Here is a 14,347-nt window from a genome sequence, read left to right on the forward strand (position 1 = left end):
AACACAGTACAACTTAAAATGTATAAAGACAATAAAAACATACAAACTTAAACATGGTCATGGCTTTTCTGGAGCCATATTAAGATATTTTCCAAAAGAGGTTGGGAGTTGAAGCTCCGGACAAAAGTTGGAATGCTGAGGTACAGCATAATAATAAAATATTTTAGAAACCAATACGAAATCATTATATTTCATAATGTTGTCCTAAATCATCACACATATTTTTAAAGCATCTGACAATGATAGTATTATTTGTTTTGTTTGTTTTTTTTTAAGTAAAATTCATTTACATCTCGCTTATAAACTGTTTTATTTAGTTTTAGTGTTTCTGTCAACACACCTTGATCATAAAATTAGGCCATTAGCAGAACTCTGTAGAAGCTGAGTATGAGACGAGGTAGTTCAGTCCTTTAAATCCAAAGGGTCAAAGCCTCAATCATTCGGCCAAAACAGTCCTCAAACTTCACCTCCTATCTAAAAGTGGGTACACCCATCAGTGTAGGGGGGAAAAACACTGACTTGGGTGTAGAGATAAATAATTGACTAGGCCTCTTTCTTCAACTGCATGCTAGAGTTGGGAAGAGGACAGACAAACAGTAAGCCTGGGGACATGTCTACCTTTGGGCCCAGAGCATCTATAGTTTCACCTGAATCTATAAGGCAGAGTCAAAAGCCTGGCATGGAGTCCATCTTTTTTACTGAGCTCCCAACTGACCCTACTCTGGACTGAGCAGTCAGGAGAACCAAGCTACAGGAAAATAACCTGCTAATTTCAGCAAACATTCATGTACTAGTACATTTTAAGCTTCACACCTGTTCACAACACTCTCATAAGGGTGCTTTACGTGTTTAATTTGAAAGCCTGGCCTAAAGAAGACATAGTGGAATAACCACAGCTTTAAGAACATTTTATCCAAAATGGATAATGGTTTGCTGAAGCAGCTAACACAAAGAGAAAACTGGCTGTTCAGAAGCTGGCGAAGTGATCCATTCTCAAACTGAAACCTCCTATTTCTCGTAGTGCTGTCCATTCTCAAAGACTATATTTGTACATTCTGTTGCTAAATTGAATTTGTCGTGTAGATGAGCAAAGAACAGTCATAGCAATCCATCTGCTCATTAAAATCAGCAACACTACACTAGGGGTGAATCTAGAAAAGTATTTATGGGCTGCAAAGAGAGGAGTAGGATACATTGTGGGGCGGCTCCATATGGCAAACGTGACGTGTTTATATAATCACAGTCAATCACAGAGACGACAATCAAATGTAAACTGGAAGATTCCCAAATTGAGATAGAAGTTATGGTGTGTTCACACCAAACGAGTCTGACGCTTCAAGTTCGACATCTGTGCACTTTGCACTTTGAATGGAGATTGTTGAGATTTTGGTCTCATCTAGCAATTGCACATCTGGTTTACATTCAAAGTCTATGTGGAGGCGTGTCAAAATCTCTAGCTGTTGTTTTCCTTGATGGCCTATTTGTCCAATGCACTGGACGCTATTAGCATGTCAAACGCTCAAAACTCTCCAAATGGTTCAAATAACACTGCACTAGATGCGTCAAACGCACTACAACGGGCCCTCGACGCACCTCCATTTGCGTTTGATGTGAACACAACATTACAATTGTCCAGTAAGCTATTTGGCTGCTTCCTCAAATTGCTTACTGTTTCAGATTGTTTGTCTTCATAAAACTGCAAAATCATCCTGGACTCCATTCAACTGCAAGTTAAACAAAATAATGTTGTGATAAGTCAGAATCTTTTAGTCTGGAAGCTTTAGAGTGGGGAGGCAGCTGAGCGTTGAGGTATCTGATCACATAACACTTCCCAAAAAACCAAACCCACCCAAAAAGAGTAAGACAAAATGTGTCCCAGATGGAACTCTTCAGTGAGTAATGTAAAATCATACCTTGTTCTTAAGCTGGTACATTTTATTGATGTCTTTTGATTTGTTTTTAATCAGTGGCAGTTCTTCTCTATTCTGGGTTGTTTATTTGAAGAAAGGCTTAGTGAACACAAAGACTAGATTAGATGTAATTGTGTAAATGTATAAATCAACCATAATAATATAAACAATAGTATTCCAAGATATCATGTTGAAAAAAATAAAAGCCTTTATTTTAATTCTGACAGCTCTGTTATTAGTGCTGACAAATGAAAGCCCAGTTTTGCCCTCATTTTCTCCTCAGGTTGGATTCTGGAAGCTCTTAGGGTCCAAATTTCTCACATACACAAAATGAGAGTCCACCACAGAGATGGAGGTGATGATTGCAGTCACTGATGGCTGAACATGACAAACCAGGTACTTGATTCAATTCTCCAACATCATCGCTAAAAAGAGGGATCCTCCTGGCATGTTCTCTCCTTCAGTGCTCTTCCATAAGCAACTGGTTCTGCATGGACAAAATTAAGTATTTAAAATCAATAAAATGAAAAAGTTCAATTTAATTCAATTCCATTGACTTTATTTATATAACTAGTTTTCACAACATGTCATGTCAAAACACTTTACCTAAATAAAAAGTCAAATCAATCAAATCATACATACATTCTAGTTGATCCTAGTAATCAAACAATGCATGAAAGAGTTTATTATTCAAATTGAGTAAAACGTTTCCACCTAAAGAAACCCAGTAGATTCCATCAAGTCACTGACATGCAGCACTGTCTCCTCCTGGAGGAGCATGTAGCTGCATGCATTGACTTTGCAGCTTACACCGAGCATGCATGTAGGATCAGTGGAGAGAAACAAAATTCCCTTTAACACATTTGTCCTGTTTGGAGTCCAAGTCCATAACACAAATTCCCTTACCTTTGATTTTTACCAACAATAATTGTAATGTTGTCATTGGGAAATTGTGTGTGCCTTAGTGAGTGAAACAGAGAGTCTTTGTACGACAATGAGTCCTAAATATTTAGGTCAGTGTCCTCAACTTTTAGATGTGTCCCTGGTCCAACACTTAAATCAAATAACTGAATTACTTCCTCAGTATATAGCCAAGTTCTCCGGGGTCCTGCTGATGACCTCATTATTTGACTTGGGTGTTGAAGCAAAGACATCAGCCCTGGAGGCCTGAAGTTGAGGACCCCTGGTTCCCTGGTCTAGTCCAACAGACCTTCAGATCCTAGTTTAGGGATCTAAAATCTTTATAATGCGAAAAGCTAATTCTGTCTTCAGTCTAGCAAAGTAAAACTCATTTTACTTTGCCACAAACACTTCCTGATATTTTGAAAAAATGGGGGATGCAAACACTTGAAGCTCAGAGGAGACAGAGCTTTTAGTGTTGCTGCTTCCAAATTATGGAACAATTTGTGGCTTTATATTAGAAGTGTTCCTTATTGTTCACTTTTAAACCTCCTCTTAAGTCACATTTTTATTTTTTGGCTTTTAACACATCCATTTTCTTTACACCCTTGTCCCTTAGTGGGGTCAGGAGGGTTGCTGGTGCTTATCTCCAGCTCACTTTCCAGGCAAGAAGCAGGGTCACCCTGGACAGGTCGCCAGTCTGTCGCAGGGCAACACACAGGACAAACAAACAACCATGCACACACACAACCTGACAGTCATGTTTTTAGACTGTGGGAGGAAACCAGAGGACTCAGAGAAAACCCACACATGCACAGGGAGAACATACAAGCTCCATGTCCAGGGCTGGGAAGTGAACCCAGAACCTTCTTGCTGCAAGGCGACAGCTCTACCAACTGCGCCACTGTGCAGTTTTAACACATGTTGAGACTTTTACTTTTACCTCTGTTATTGCATTTTATTGTCTATTATTGTCTTTCGTCCTTTCCATATTTTGAATGTTTATTTATTTTTATCTGTACAGCACTTTGTTGCAGCTAGTATTATTTTAAAGTGCTTTACAAACAAAGCAGTAGTAGTTAAGGGATGTGGTTAATCTGAAGCACTCAATGCATTAATATTACACAATGCATATTAATTGAATCTCCTATTTTGAAAATAAAAGCTTCTCCCCGCAGAGGTTTACTTAGTTCAAAACAGTGCATTATAATTTCGCTTTTAAAACCAATGCGGTTAGAGCGGGCGCCCTGAATACAGAGGCTAAAGACCCGAATAAGGCCGTCCTGAGTTTGAATTCCATCCGTGGTTCCTTTGCCACATGTCTGTTTCTCCTTCTCCTGTCACATTCCTGTCAAGTAAAGGCCACTAGTGCCAAAAAAATTATTATATAAAACAGAAAAAAAAAAAAAAACATTGTGATGGACATTTGGATAAAACCAAGGTAACTGATCTGGGTGTGCTATCAGGACATGGAGCAGGACTGTGAATCTAAAGGAGCTCCTCTTTGCTTCTAACGAGGACTTGCTGTCATTGACTTTTATAGAACTGCCTTAAATATTTGTAATCTGAACCTATCCGGTCACTACATGGACATTACAGTTTTGTGACTATTCCAAAATGAAGCACATACCAGCAGTGGACCAGGTTAACCTGCCATTCTGTCTCATCATCACTTTCAGCCAGTTTCCAAGAAGTTGAAAACACATACCAATCAAAGATTGAAAAGAGCTTTTAAAAAGGGCTACTGGCAGCTCAAATATTTGCAGGTGATTAGATTGATGCTTTGTTTAAAAAAGACTAAAATATTTTTAAAAAGTGCTAATCATTAGGACCCCCACCTTAGCGTCGGTAGTCTTTTGGATAAAGTTGCTGTCGTGGTCTGCTCCCTCCGAGTCACTCTTTTGGTCTTCATCTTTGCCATCCCTTTCCTGGTCATCCTCTTCAGATGAGACCCTGGACAGTTTTGAGGACTGCTGTGAAAGACAAGCACATCATGATCTACCCGGCATGTTTCTCAACATAAAGTCATCCTCAGTTGGAATGTCGGTGACTTTAAATCATCTTCTTATATACAAGAATCATTCAATCATAAACAGGTGCTGGTCATAAAATTAGAATATTGTGATAAAGTTCATTATTTTCCATAATGTCATGATAAAAATTAAATTGTCATATATTTTAGATTCATTGCACACCAACTGAAATATTTCAGGTCTTTTATTGTTTTAATACTGATGATTTTGGCAAACAGCTCATGAAAACCCAAAATCCCTGTCTCAAAAAATTAGAATATTATGAAAAGGTTCTCTGAACGAGCAATAAAAATAATCATCTGAATCAACAAAGTAACTCCTGAAAAAGATTCCTGAGGCCTTTAAAAACTCCCAGCCTGGTTCATTACTCAAAACCGGAATCATGGGTCAGACTGCTGACCTGACTGCTGTCCAGAAGGCCATCACTGACATCCTCAAGCAAGAGGGTGAGAAACAGAAAGAAATTTCTGAACGAATCGGCTGTTTGCAGAGTGTTATATCAAGGCACCTCAGTGGGAAGTCAGTAGGAAGGAAAAAGTGTGGCAGAAAACGCTGCACAACGAGAAGAGGTGACCGGACCCTGAGGAAGATTGTGGAGAAGAACCGGTTCCAGACCAAATTAAATTTTCATCTCCATAAAACTTTTCAGCAGATGGCAACATGAAGTGCTCCAAAATCTTCTGATAGCTGCTGCATTGATCCTGCCCACATTCGAAAAAGAATCCGACCTGTGCTGTTCACACTGCCATGAAAAGATCGGATACAGGTCGCATTACGTCAAAAAAATCGGAATTGGGTCACTTCAGGCTGCAGTGTGAACTTGATAGAACCTGAACATAAACAGATCCAATTTTCCATTTTTAGCAAGTTTTTTCTATTTACAAAGTAATTTGACTTTATTATCAATGTATCTGCATATAAAATGCAGAAGACAAATTGCAGCTAACTTTATTGTCTACATCCTAGGCCAGTGTTTCTTAGGGACTATGGCCTGAGAGTTTTAGGTGTTTCCCAGCTGCCACACAGAGCAGTGAAAGTTCAGATATTCATGTGTCTGTTTTGTAGATTTCCTTATTGCTTATTTACACTGTTTAGATCTTGTCATATCAGTCTGGAAGTCTGACTTCCCTCTTGTTCAGAAACTTGAGCTAAACTCAAATTTTATGTGAAACATTCTTCATTTTTTCTTGTCATGAAAACTTAAAAACAGCAAATGCATTTTCTAACCAAGCAGTGAAAGGTCACAGCTCAGCTCTTACAGCAAGGCACTAAGTTAAAATTCATAGGGACATCCCAGTTAATGAAGGCCAAAAACCATGGGGAAAACTGAGAAAGGCAACCATTTGTAGAACTAAATCATTCCCCACATACAGTGTGCTATATTCATGCTTTAATGACAATACTAATTTTAATCAGACAAAAACAATGTGAGTAAATCGTTTTCAAATTATTTTATCTGTGAAGGGAAAAAAGTTGTACTCAAATTTTATTATATGATGAGAGCAGTGCTCCTAAAAAGCATCACATTCCTTCAAATGCACCACATGTGCTCTGCACAATGGAGACCAGTTGCTAGGCAACTGTTGTTGCTAAGTAGGGAGATGAATGTGAGTGACTGCTTCCATTTACAGCAGAAATAGCAGATTTTTTACTTTTGGCCCTAAATCCTAACAAAGACAGACTGTAGTAAAGAATACAACATTCTTTATTACACTAAGTAATAACTTAGTGGCAATGAAGACAAAAAATGAAGACACCAAAAATAAATACTGTATCATTTCTACATTTTGGAAAATGTAAATAGTAACATTTTATTAATTTTTTTTAAATGACTGGGCATGGCAGTGGCGCAGGATTAAAGTGTCTTAAATTTTTATAGAACCCTTTGTGCCAAATTAATATATTTCTCAGAAATGTACACAGTCAGAGGCTATCAATGTTCTATACAACTCACATGCCATACAGTAAATTGCTTTTCAGTCATTTGAGTTGATGCTCTCAGCACATTTACAGTATTTACATTTCTTCACTTGGTGCAGTTCACTTTCCAAACTGTAATAACTGAGGTCAGTTTCCTCCTATTATAGGCCTGGCGGGCTGCCATGCTTTACGTGGCTCCCCTATATGGACATTTATATGAAACCCCGCCTGTGAGGAAGAGGATGTCTTTGTAGAATTCATCAAGTTAGGAATCAAGTTTAAATCCATCGCGTTTGCTCTGCTCGTGCAGCTCAATGCGAGTGTGCAGTGAGAATATTTCTTTGTGAACAAAGCATTATATGTGTCGTGTGCGTTTACATCTCAGCATGCTAATTCTGTCTGCGGTTATAAATAAAGTTTGACTTCCCGGTTAGCCGGTGCGTTAGTGGACCAGGGGTTCAACACGTGAAGGAGCTTTCGCACTCACCTCCATGGGTGAAAGCCAGCATGTTGCATGACTTATTTATTGTTTTGATTTTGCTTTATTTTTGTAGCAATACAATGCATATCAATTGCTTTGTCTATTTGAAGTCTTACTAAGTTTACTAAGATGCATTAATGAACAACTACAACTCAAAGATTAAATTCATAGTATCAAATTGTAACGATGGTAACAGAACAATCTAACTATGGATATTGTTCTTTGAACTTTTACAAAGTAAACTTGCCAGCTCCTTAAAATCTTAAATTTAAATGTTAAACAATTTAAAATATTTTAATTTATCTATGCTGAAACCATTAAATCAAATTTAGCACCACTGATATTCTCTTAGTTCATTTATGCCTTGAGCCGGTTTTAAATGTGATCAGCATTACATCATGTTTTCAGATTCACTAACTGATGAATTAATTTGGATTTAACAGAAGTGCAAATAATTGATATTTATTTTATTAATTTGTTGTTTTTAAGATTCTATAGTTGTTGGTTTAAGTATTGTCGGCAATGTCTTCCAGTAACATAATTACCCAATAATATTTTCTTTTAATACAAAACCCCAGTAGACCGCCTCAGTGCCCCGACCACCAGGCTTAACAAGTTTTCTGGGGGAAACCTTGGAGGTCATGAAATCACTCTACAGAAGGAATGGCAGCAGTTACCAACTTCACAGATATAAGTTTCATCTTTCATCTAAACATGTCAGATGTTACAGATTTAGGCAAGGTCAAATGTTGAGTTCGGGACAAGTCAAACATTCAACTCCACACCAAACTGCAGGCTTTCCAATATGTTTAGGAACAGCCCATACTTGTAGTTATTGATCTGAAACATTTCATATTTCAACACAAAAGGAAGTTTGTGAAAATCAAAACCAAGCTAAATGAAAATACAACAGGCCTTATTCATTACTGGACTGGGGATTTCTGATCTAGAGTGTTGGTGTCTCTTCATATATTTTATATAATAAATTCCCCAAAATCCTCCTTTGATATTAAACTACAAACAAAACATCCAGAAGAATTATGAACACTATAATAACCAAATGCAGGTATACTTACTATACCTGCACAAGCAAAGGCATAGTAAAAGGTCAATTTTAACATTCAGGCACTCTGTACTACACTTTTTGAATTATCCCCTAAAATAACACAAGTGTTAAATATGGTGTCCGGTCATAGCTATAAAGTCGACTTCCATTTAATTTACAACCTGCATCTTATTGTCACATCATACCTTAGAAGAGGGTATTTTTTTCCTTTTGGATCCAGTCTTGTCTTCCTTTAACTTTTTCTTGCTATCTTCTTCCTGAACAGAGTCACCGTCATCACCCTCACTGCTGCCATCGGCAGTGTTTCCTCCCTCTTCTGTTTCTGATGAGCTCTGCTGCTGCATGGCCTATACGTCAGACAGTATAGGTTAAGACAGGTTTGCCTTTCTTACAAAAAACGGGCTCTGCTTTGAACAGTTCTTTATTTGTACCATTAAACATGCTCTGTTTTGCAACCCCCTTGTGTAGTTATTCTGACTTTCCTTTGAACCAAAGACGATGCGAGCTGCCAACTGACCTGATAACCTGTGAACTTGACTCCAGGGTTGTTTTCAATCTCCCACAAGCCTTCATTGAAGCCTTTTCTCTTGTTTGACTTGCCAAATTTGTCTTTATAGTCTTTGTAGGGCAGAAGATCCTTTGAACCTAAGAATGCACTAAAAGGGAAAATGAATAAAATATGCTTGAAAGTATTCTTTTGCTCTCAAGCAAGTATTGAGTAAATGTATATGTATGTACAAGTAATTAGTGTGGTGTTCAAATGATTGCCTTAATGGGTGGTATTTAATTTTGGGAGAATGTTAAAATTAGCAATGCTAATATTTATTTAAAAAATGAACTTGTGCTGAGTGCAGGTCTACTTAGCATCACTAAACAGAAGTGTGTTTATGGTTCAGCTTAAGATATGAACAAAGAAACATTTATAACATTTACCTTCTTCATGTACCCTTAAAGGTGCAGTCGCAATGCAGTGTCCCGTGAAACTTTCAGTACTCCCCCTTGTTTACCTAATGTTATCAAAAAGGTATGAAATTTTTTATACTTGTAGAAAAGTATAAAAAAGTCTGAAGTCACCACTGTGGCATATGTTTTGTTCTAATTGAATAGGATAGAGCTCATCTAATCCAGCTCCAAAAAGAGATTCATTCAGTCAAAGATTTGGTGGATGAGGCCTAATTCCTCCACAACGCCTCCTAGAAGCATTGAAGCAATCAGCCCAAAGCCCTGCTTTGACTGAAGATTATGAAATCCAGTAATGACAGAAAAAAGCATCTTGGAGCCACTGTGACAGGGCCCGGTGGCATGGGTGGGCATTGTTCGCCCACAGAGTGAGCCATGCACCCCTCCCCCCCAAAGACTGGAAGCTATTTTTTAAAATTATTTTTACCTCAGTATGGCCAACTTTCTGTTATTCCTATCTTGATTTGATATAGTAGGGACTCTCGCCTTTCCCATATCTGTGCCCTCTGTCCTCTGCACTTCTTTCAGCCGTGACAACCATAACTATTTAATTCACTAACATGTTGTAACATGTTGTGTTTTTCCGAAATGGCTTTAAAGGCAACACGAATGCTAAGATGTTCAAGCCAGTTTTACACCTGTACAGCAGTGAAGGAGACCTGCTGCTGCTACGCATGGAAACAAACCAGCAAAAGGCAAAGAAGTTTGATAGTTTTTTGCCCCCCAAACTAACGGAGTGAGTTGATTAATGCTGTTGGATGCAGAGATAATGTTAACTAAATGATGACGTGATAATACCAATATATCATGTTAAGCTTGTTAACAAGTATGAGCTGCTGATGTTATCTATGTTCAAAAGTTGGCAATATGGTTACATTTACTTGAGCAACATTTTGGGAAAAATGGTAAGAGTACTGCACTGTACTTTTTTTCTTTTACTTGAGTAATATTATTATTGCTAATAATAATTACTGATAGTTTAATAATAAATATTGTTATTATTGCTAATAATAATAATAATAATAATAATAATAATAATAATAATAATTGAGTAGATTAATTTTGCATTTAAAGGAATAGACTTCAGAGATTGGAAACATTAGATTTTTAGATTTCTGCAACATGTGAGCTAATGTTTATGCAAATTTGAGCATAATTACTCAACATTTTAAACATGCCACTGTATACATCCTTATTTATTTTGTATTAATAAACATGGTTATTTTATTTGAAAGGTTACATAAAGGTTTGCTTATATATTTATATTAAAGTAAAAGCTTGTTTACTGTGCTCCCCCAAAATAAACCAATGTCCCCTCTGCTAAACTTCTCTGGATCCGGGGCTGTATTGTGAAAACCCTACAGACTTTTGTGGAACAAAGCTGCCATTTTGTATTACTTACTCAAAACAGAGACTATGATAGTGGAAAATTTTGTTATCTTGTCATTTGCGTACGGTTAGCTTTAACTGACATATGCATAATTTTTGTCAATCTGTAAACAACTGAACTGGATTATATTGGAATTTAAATCAACTGTGTTGATTAGAATATTTCAAACAGCTGTAACTCCCTTAAGCAGGATCAAATCCACACCAAATTCTGTGGAGGATGACTGGGATATGGTCAAATGCCCACTGCCCACATGGGCAACAATTATTGCTCCGAATATTACAGAAATGAGGGGGGCGAGTCAAACAGTAAAACACGAAAAGTAAAACAAACTTGGAAGTCATGAGAGCTGCATTTCTGTTAAGTTTATTTGTGCTATTATCACAACTTCAATATTAATGGTACAACTGTTATCAATGGAGGAAAAGAACTTAATACACTTACATAGACTTGGTTTGATTGGGGACCAAAATTGCAACATTTGTTAAATGTTTTCAGCTGGTGCAATTCTCTTTCATGCTGCACTGTGACAAATGGACTAACCCCATTCAGCAATCTGTTCCCTCCCTTGTCCGTAGTGGAGATGTATCAAGAGCCACTGAAGGAAACCACAGAAAAACCTCAAAAAAAGACACGGATCACAGCTTTCGTCTTCGTGAAATGTAAACACAAAGAGATTGGTGTGAGAATTTAGCAATCAAAGGATTTCTCTTTTGTCTAAAGTTGGCAAAAGACCATGATTCTTTTCTCCCTCTAGTGTTAGACTTGCATGGTTGTTTTGATAGAATACCCAGAATGCCCTGGGGTTATAGTCCCTTTCTTGCTTTTGGAGTGTTCTACGGTCCGCTTAGCGTTCACATATACCAAACCGCACCATAGTTCACTTCAACTGAACCGTCAGCTGACAAATTATTCCCTGAGGTACAATCGCTAAATATGTTTTAATTAAAATGTACTGGCTTAGATTTGACAACTAAATAATATGAAAATATGTGAGTGAGAAGAGCTCTTTTCATACTTGGGCCACATTTAAAAGTATTTTGTGAGAGCAAGGAGAATAGGAAAGAAATAAACTCAAGGAAATATTAAGTCAGTATGCTAACTGATGCATGACATCATGAACTATATCTTATTAAAAACTTTTAATCATATAAAATATATTAATGAATGAGAACTACTTCGTACTGAGACGGTGAAGTTAATTCAGTCTGTAATCATTTGTAGGTTAAACACTGAATCATAAATATTAAATTTTTGTGTTTGTGTATGCTTGTGAGTGAAAAATAGTACAAAGACAAAATAATATAAGAAAGAAAATATATAGAAATAGCAAATGAGTAGAACGTCAAAATATAGATGTGACAACTGGATGAAAGTTAAATATAAAGCAAATTATGTATAATAATAGTTTTCCTGTTTGAAAACAAACAAATAAATGCGCATACGTTTCATGGGTCCCAAAGAAGAAGATTGGGTATTTGTTGGCAGGAGGTTTGACTGCTCCTTCTGGAAGCTCATCAATCTGAATGACAGGAAGAGAGAAAAAATTCCTAAATGTAGATTACACAAGTTAGAATTTTATTCACAGACTGTGTGCAGTTCAGTTTTACTATATTTTATTATTTAATATGAAAATTCTAAAAATTAGCTTTACAGTTATTCCAAGCAGCTGTATTTACCAGGACAATACAAAGTACCCCGCTAGAACGATATGGAAAAGTGTGGAATCTGTACTTAATGGTTACTAGAGTTTCCAGAGTTCAATCGCTAATATCTCTTTCAAGAAATTAAAATCAGAATGTCTTCAGAAAAAAAATTTAAAACGAACTCAAAAGATTTTATAGCAAACCTAAGCATACAAACAATTATTTTCAGTACAGTAATTGTGTATTTGCTTTCATTAAGTTGTTCAGCGTTAGCATTCTTGGTTTTTTTTTTAGTTTTCTACACTTGAGTTGAAATGATAGAGTTTTTCTCTTTTTCTTTTACGCTAGTTAGATCACATTTTAACCCATAAACCTTATATTCTCCTCTAAGATTCCCGAAGAAAGAACGAGAAAGAGAGCAGAGTTACCTGCTATCCATCTTCTACAGATACGTTGTTCACAAAATGTTTGATCTTACGTGTTAAGAAAGAGCCTGAGTGTGATAAAAGAAAAAACGAGAAAGTCGGAAACTACTGTTTGAAGGTAACCTTAACAGTAGTCGCTAAAATGACACGACAGATCCGTCCGTGTCGGTTGCAGTACACATGAGCGCATTAATTAGGTGCAGGTCTTACCAAAAGACTAAGTGCAACGTTTAACATTGTTAAAACAGACCTGTAGTTACCTGGGCTAAGGTAACTACAGGTCAAGTGCCTTATATATTCTGGAATACTGGATACAATTCAAGCACTTTCTCCGCTCGTTTGTTGAAATATCTAAAAATGTTGTCTTCACCAAAATATTCGCAGGGAAAATGGTGACGACAAATGTTCCTTTTTCCTCTCCAGCCGTCATTAGCATGCCAGCAGACCGACTGACGGCAGCAGGAGAACCTGCCCCAGTAACACAGTCCATCCTGCTGAGAACCGTGCAGTCAGCCGGCCGCTCTGTGGAAACACTGCCGCCTCTCTGCGCTTTCAGCCCGGCTGCAGCACAGACTCACCCTCGCTGGCCAGTGCGGGTATCCCTTCATCTTTGCGAAAACCAGATCCCCTGCCTTGTATTCCCGCGGTCGTGGTCGAGCCATGTCGCTGAAGAAACGCTGATATTTGGGCGAACTTGATAATCCTGATCACATCTAACTGGGCCCTAAACGCTTGTCTAAATTTTGAATCATCAAGTTTTTATATGAAGACTGCAGTTTACATGAAAATAAATAAATAAAAAATGCGGGAAATGGGACCCATAACAGACCTTTTCTCTTACGCACAAAGTCAAGAGTAGATGTAATTGAGAATGGCCTAAATTGGAGTACGGATCCAGTAAGAAAAGCAAAATATGTCATATTAATGACAGTTCATTTCCGGTTAAAATAAATATTTAATTTCCTCTCCTCCTGTTCTTTTTTTTTTGTTACAACTATTTTTCTTTTTTTCTTTTTTTTGCCAAAATATGATGAAATATCTTTAATAATAAATTGCTCTTTTAGTTCCCCAATGTTATAAATTCAGTTCCCTGTTATAGCTTTTATTTATTCATTTATTTGTTTATTTATTTACCATGAGGTGATTTTATAATCATATACAGCAACCCAGAGAGGACATTGTTGTTAAAAAATTTTTTAAGTTAAATCATTTTGTGTAAAACTTCATAAGTACACAATAGTACTTATATGTGCTGGTGTTTGAAAAAAAACTACTTTTTAAGATTTGTTATTATTCTATCTTGATAGCTAATAAATTTGTCTCGGTTTGTGTTATAAAACACTAAGGAGGAACACCTGTAATGCTATGAAAGTTACTTAGCACTAGTGGGTTTTAAAAGTCAATTCATATAAAAACACTGTGTGTAAATGCTATAGATTCATTAAGCCTTTGTAAAAACTTTTATGTGTTTTCCATGACATTTCAAGCCACAGGACGGGGTACCACAAGCTTTTCTGTTCATGATTCTGGAGTTTCTACCAGTAGGCATGGACAGGCAGGCCTAACCTCCATCTCTTCATCAGACTGGAGAGTAAAAAGAGATGCTGCATCAATCA

At 37.0% G+C, this 14,347-nt stretch overlaps 1 protein-coding gene across 2 annotated transcripts; it reads right to left on the reverse strand.

The window, feature by feature from the left end:
• Positions 1–266: 266 nt before the first annotated feature.
• Positions 267–13,642, reverse strand: hdgfl3 (HDGF like 3). Of its 2 annotated transcripts, none has more exons than XM_015022338.1 (6): positions 13,310–13,642; positions 12,106–12,182; positions 8,828–8,966; positions 8,496–8,657; positions 4,649–4,780; positions 267–2,397 (listed from the first exon to the last, which is right to left on the reverse strand). In XM_015022338.1, exons 1-6 carry the CDS (start codon positions 13,391–13,393, stop codon positions 2,371–2,373), a joined length of 621 nt encoding a protein of 206 aa, XP_014877824.1. In that variant the 5' UTR covers positions 13,394–13,642; the 3' UTR covers positions 267–2,370. The 2 variants fall into 2 exon arrangements, with proteins under 2 accessions (XP_014877824.1, XP_014877823.1); XM_015022337.1 differs by having other exon boundaries at positions 4,649–4,783; positions 13,310–13,641.
• Between the last annotated feature and the right edge of the window lie 705 nt (positions 13,643–14,347).

The sequence above is a fragment of the Poecilia latipinna genome, unplaced genomic scaffold, assembly GCF_001443285.1.
Source record: "Poecilia latipinna isolate Pla-1442-1.1 unplaced genomic scaffold, P_latipinna-1.0 Scaffold2986, whole genome shotgun sequence".
NCBI lineage: Eukaryota > Metazoa > Chordata > Actinopteri > Cyprinodontiformes > Poeciliidae > Poecilia > Poecilia latipinna.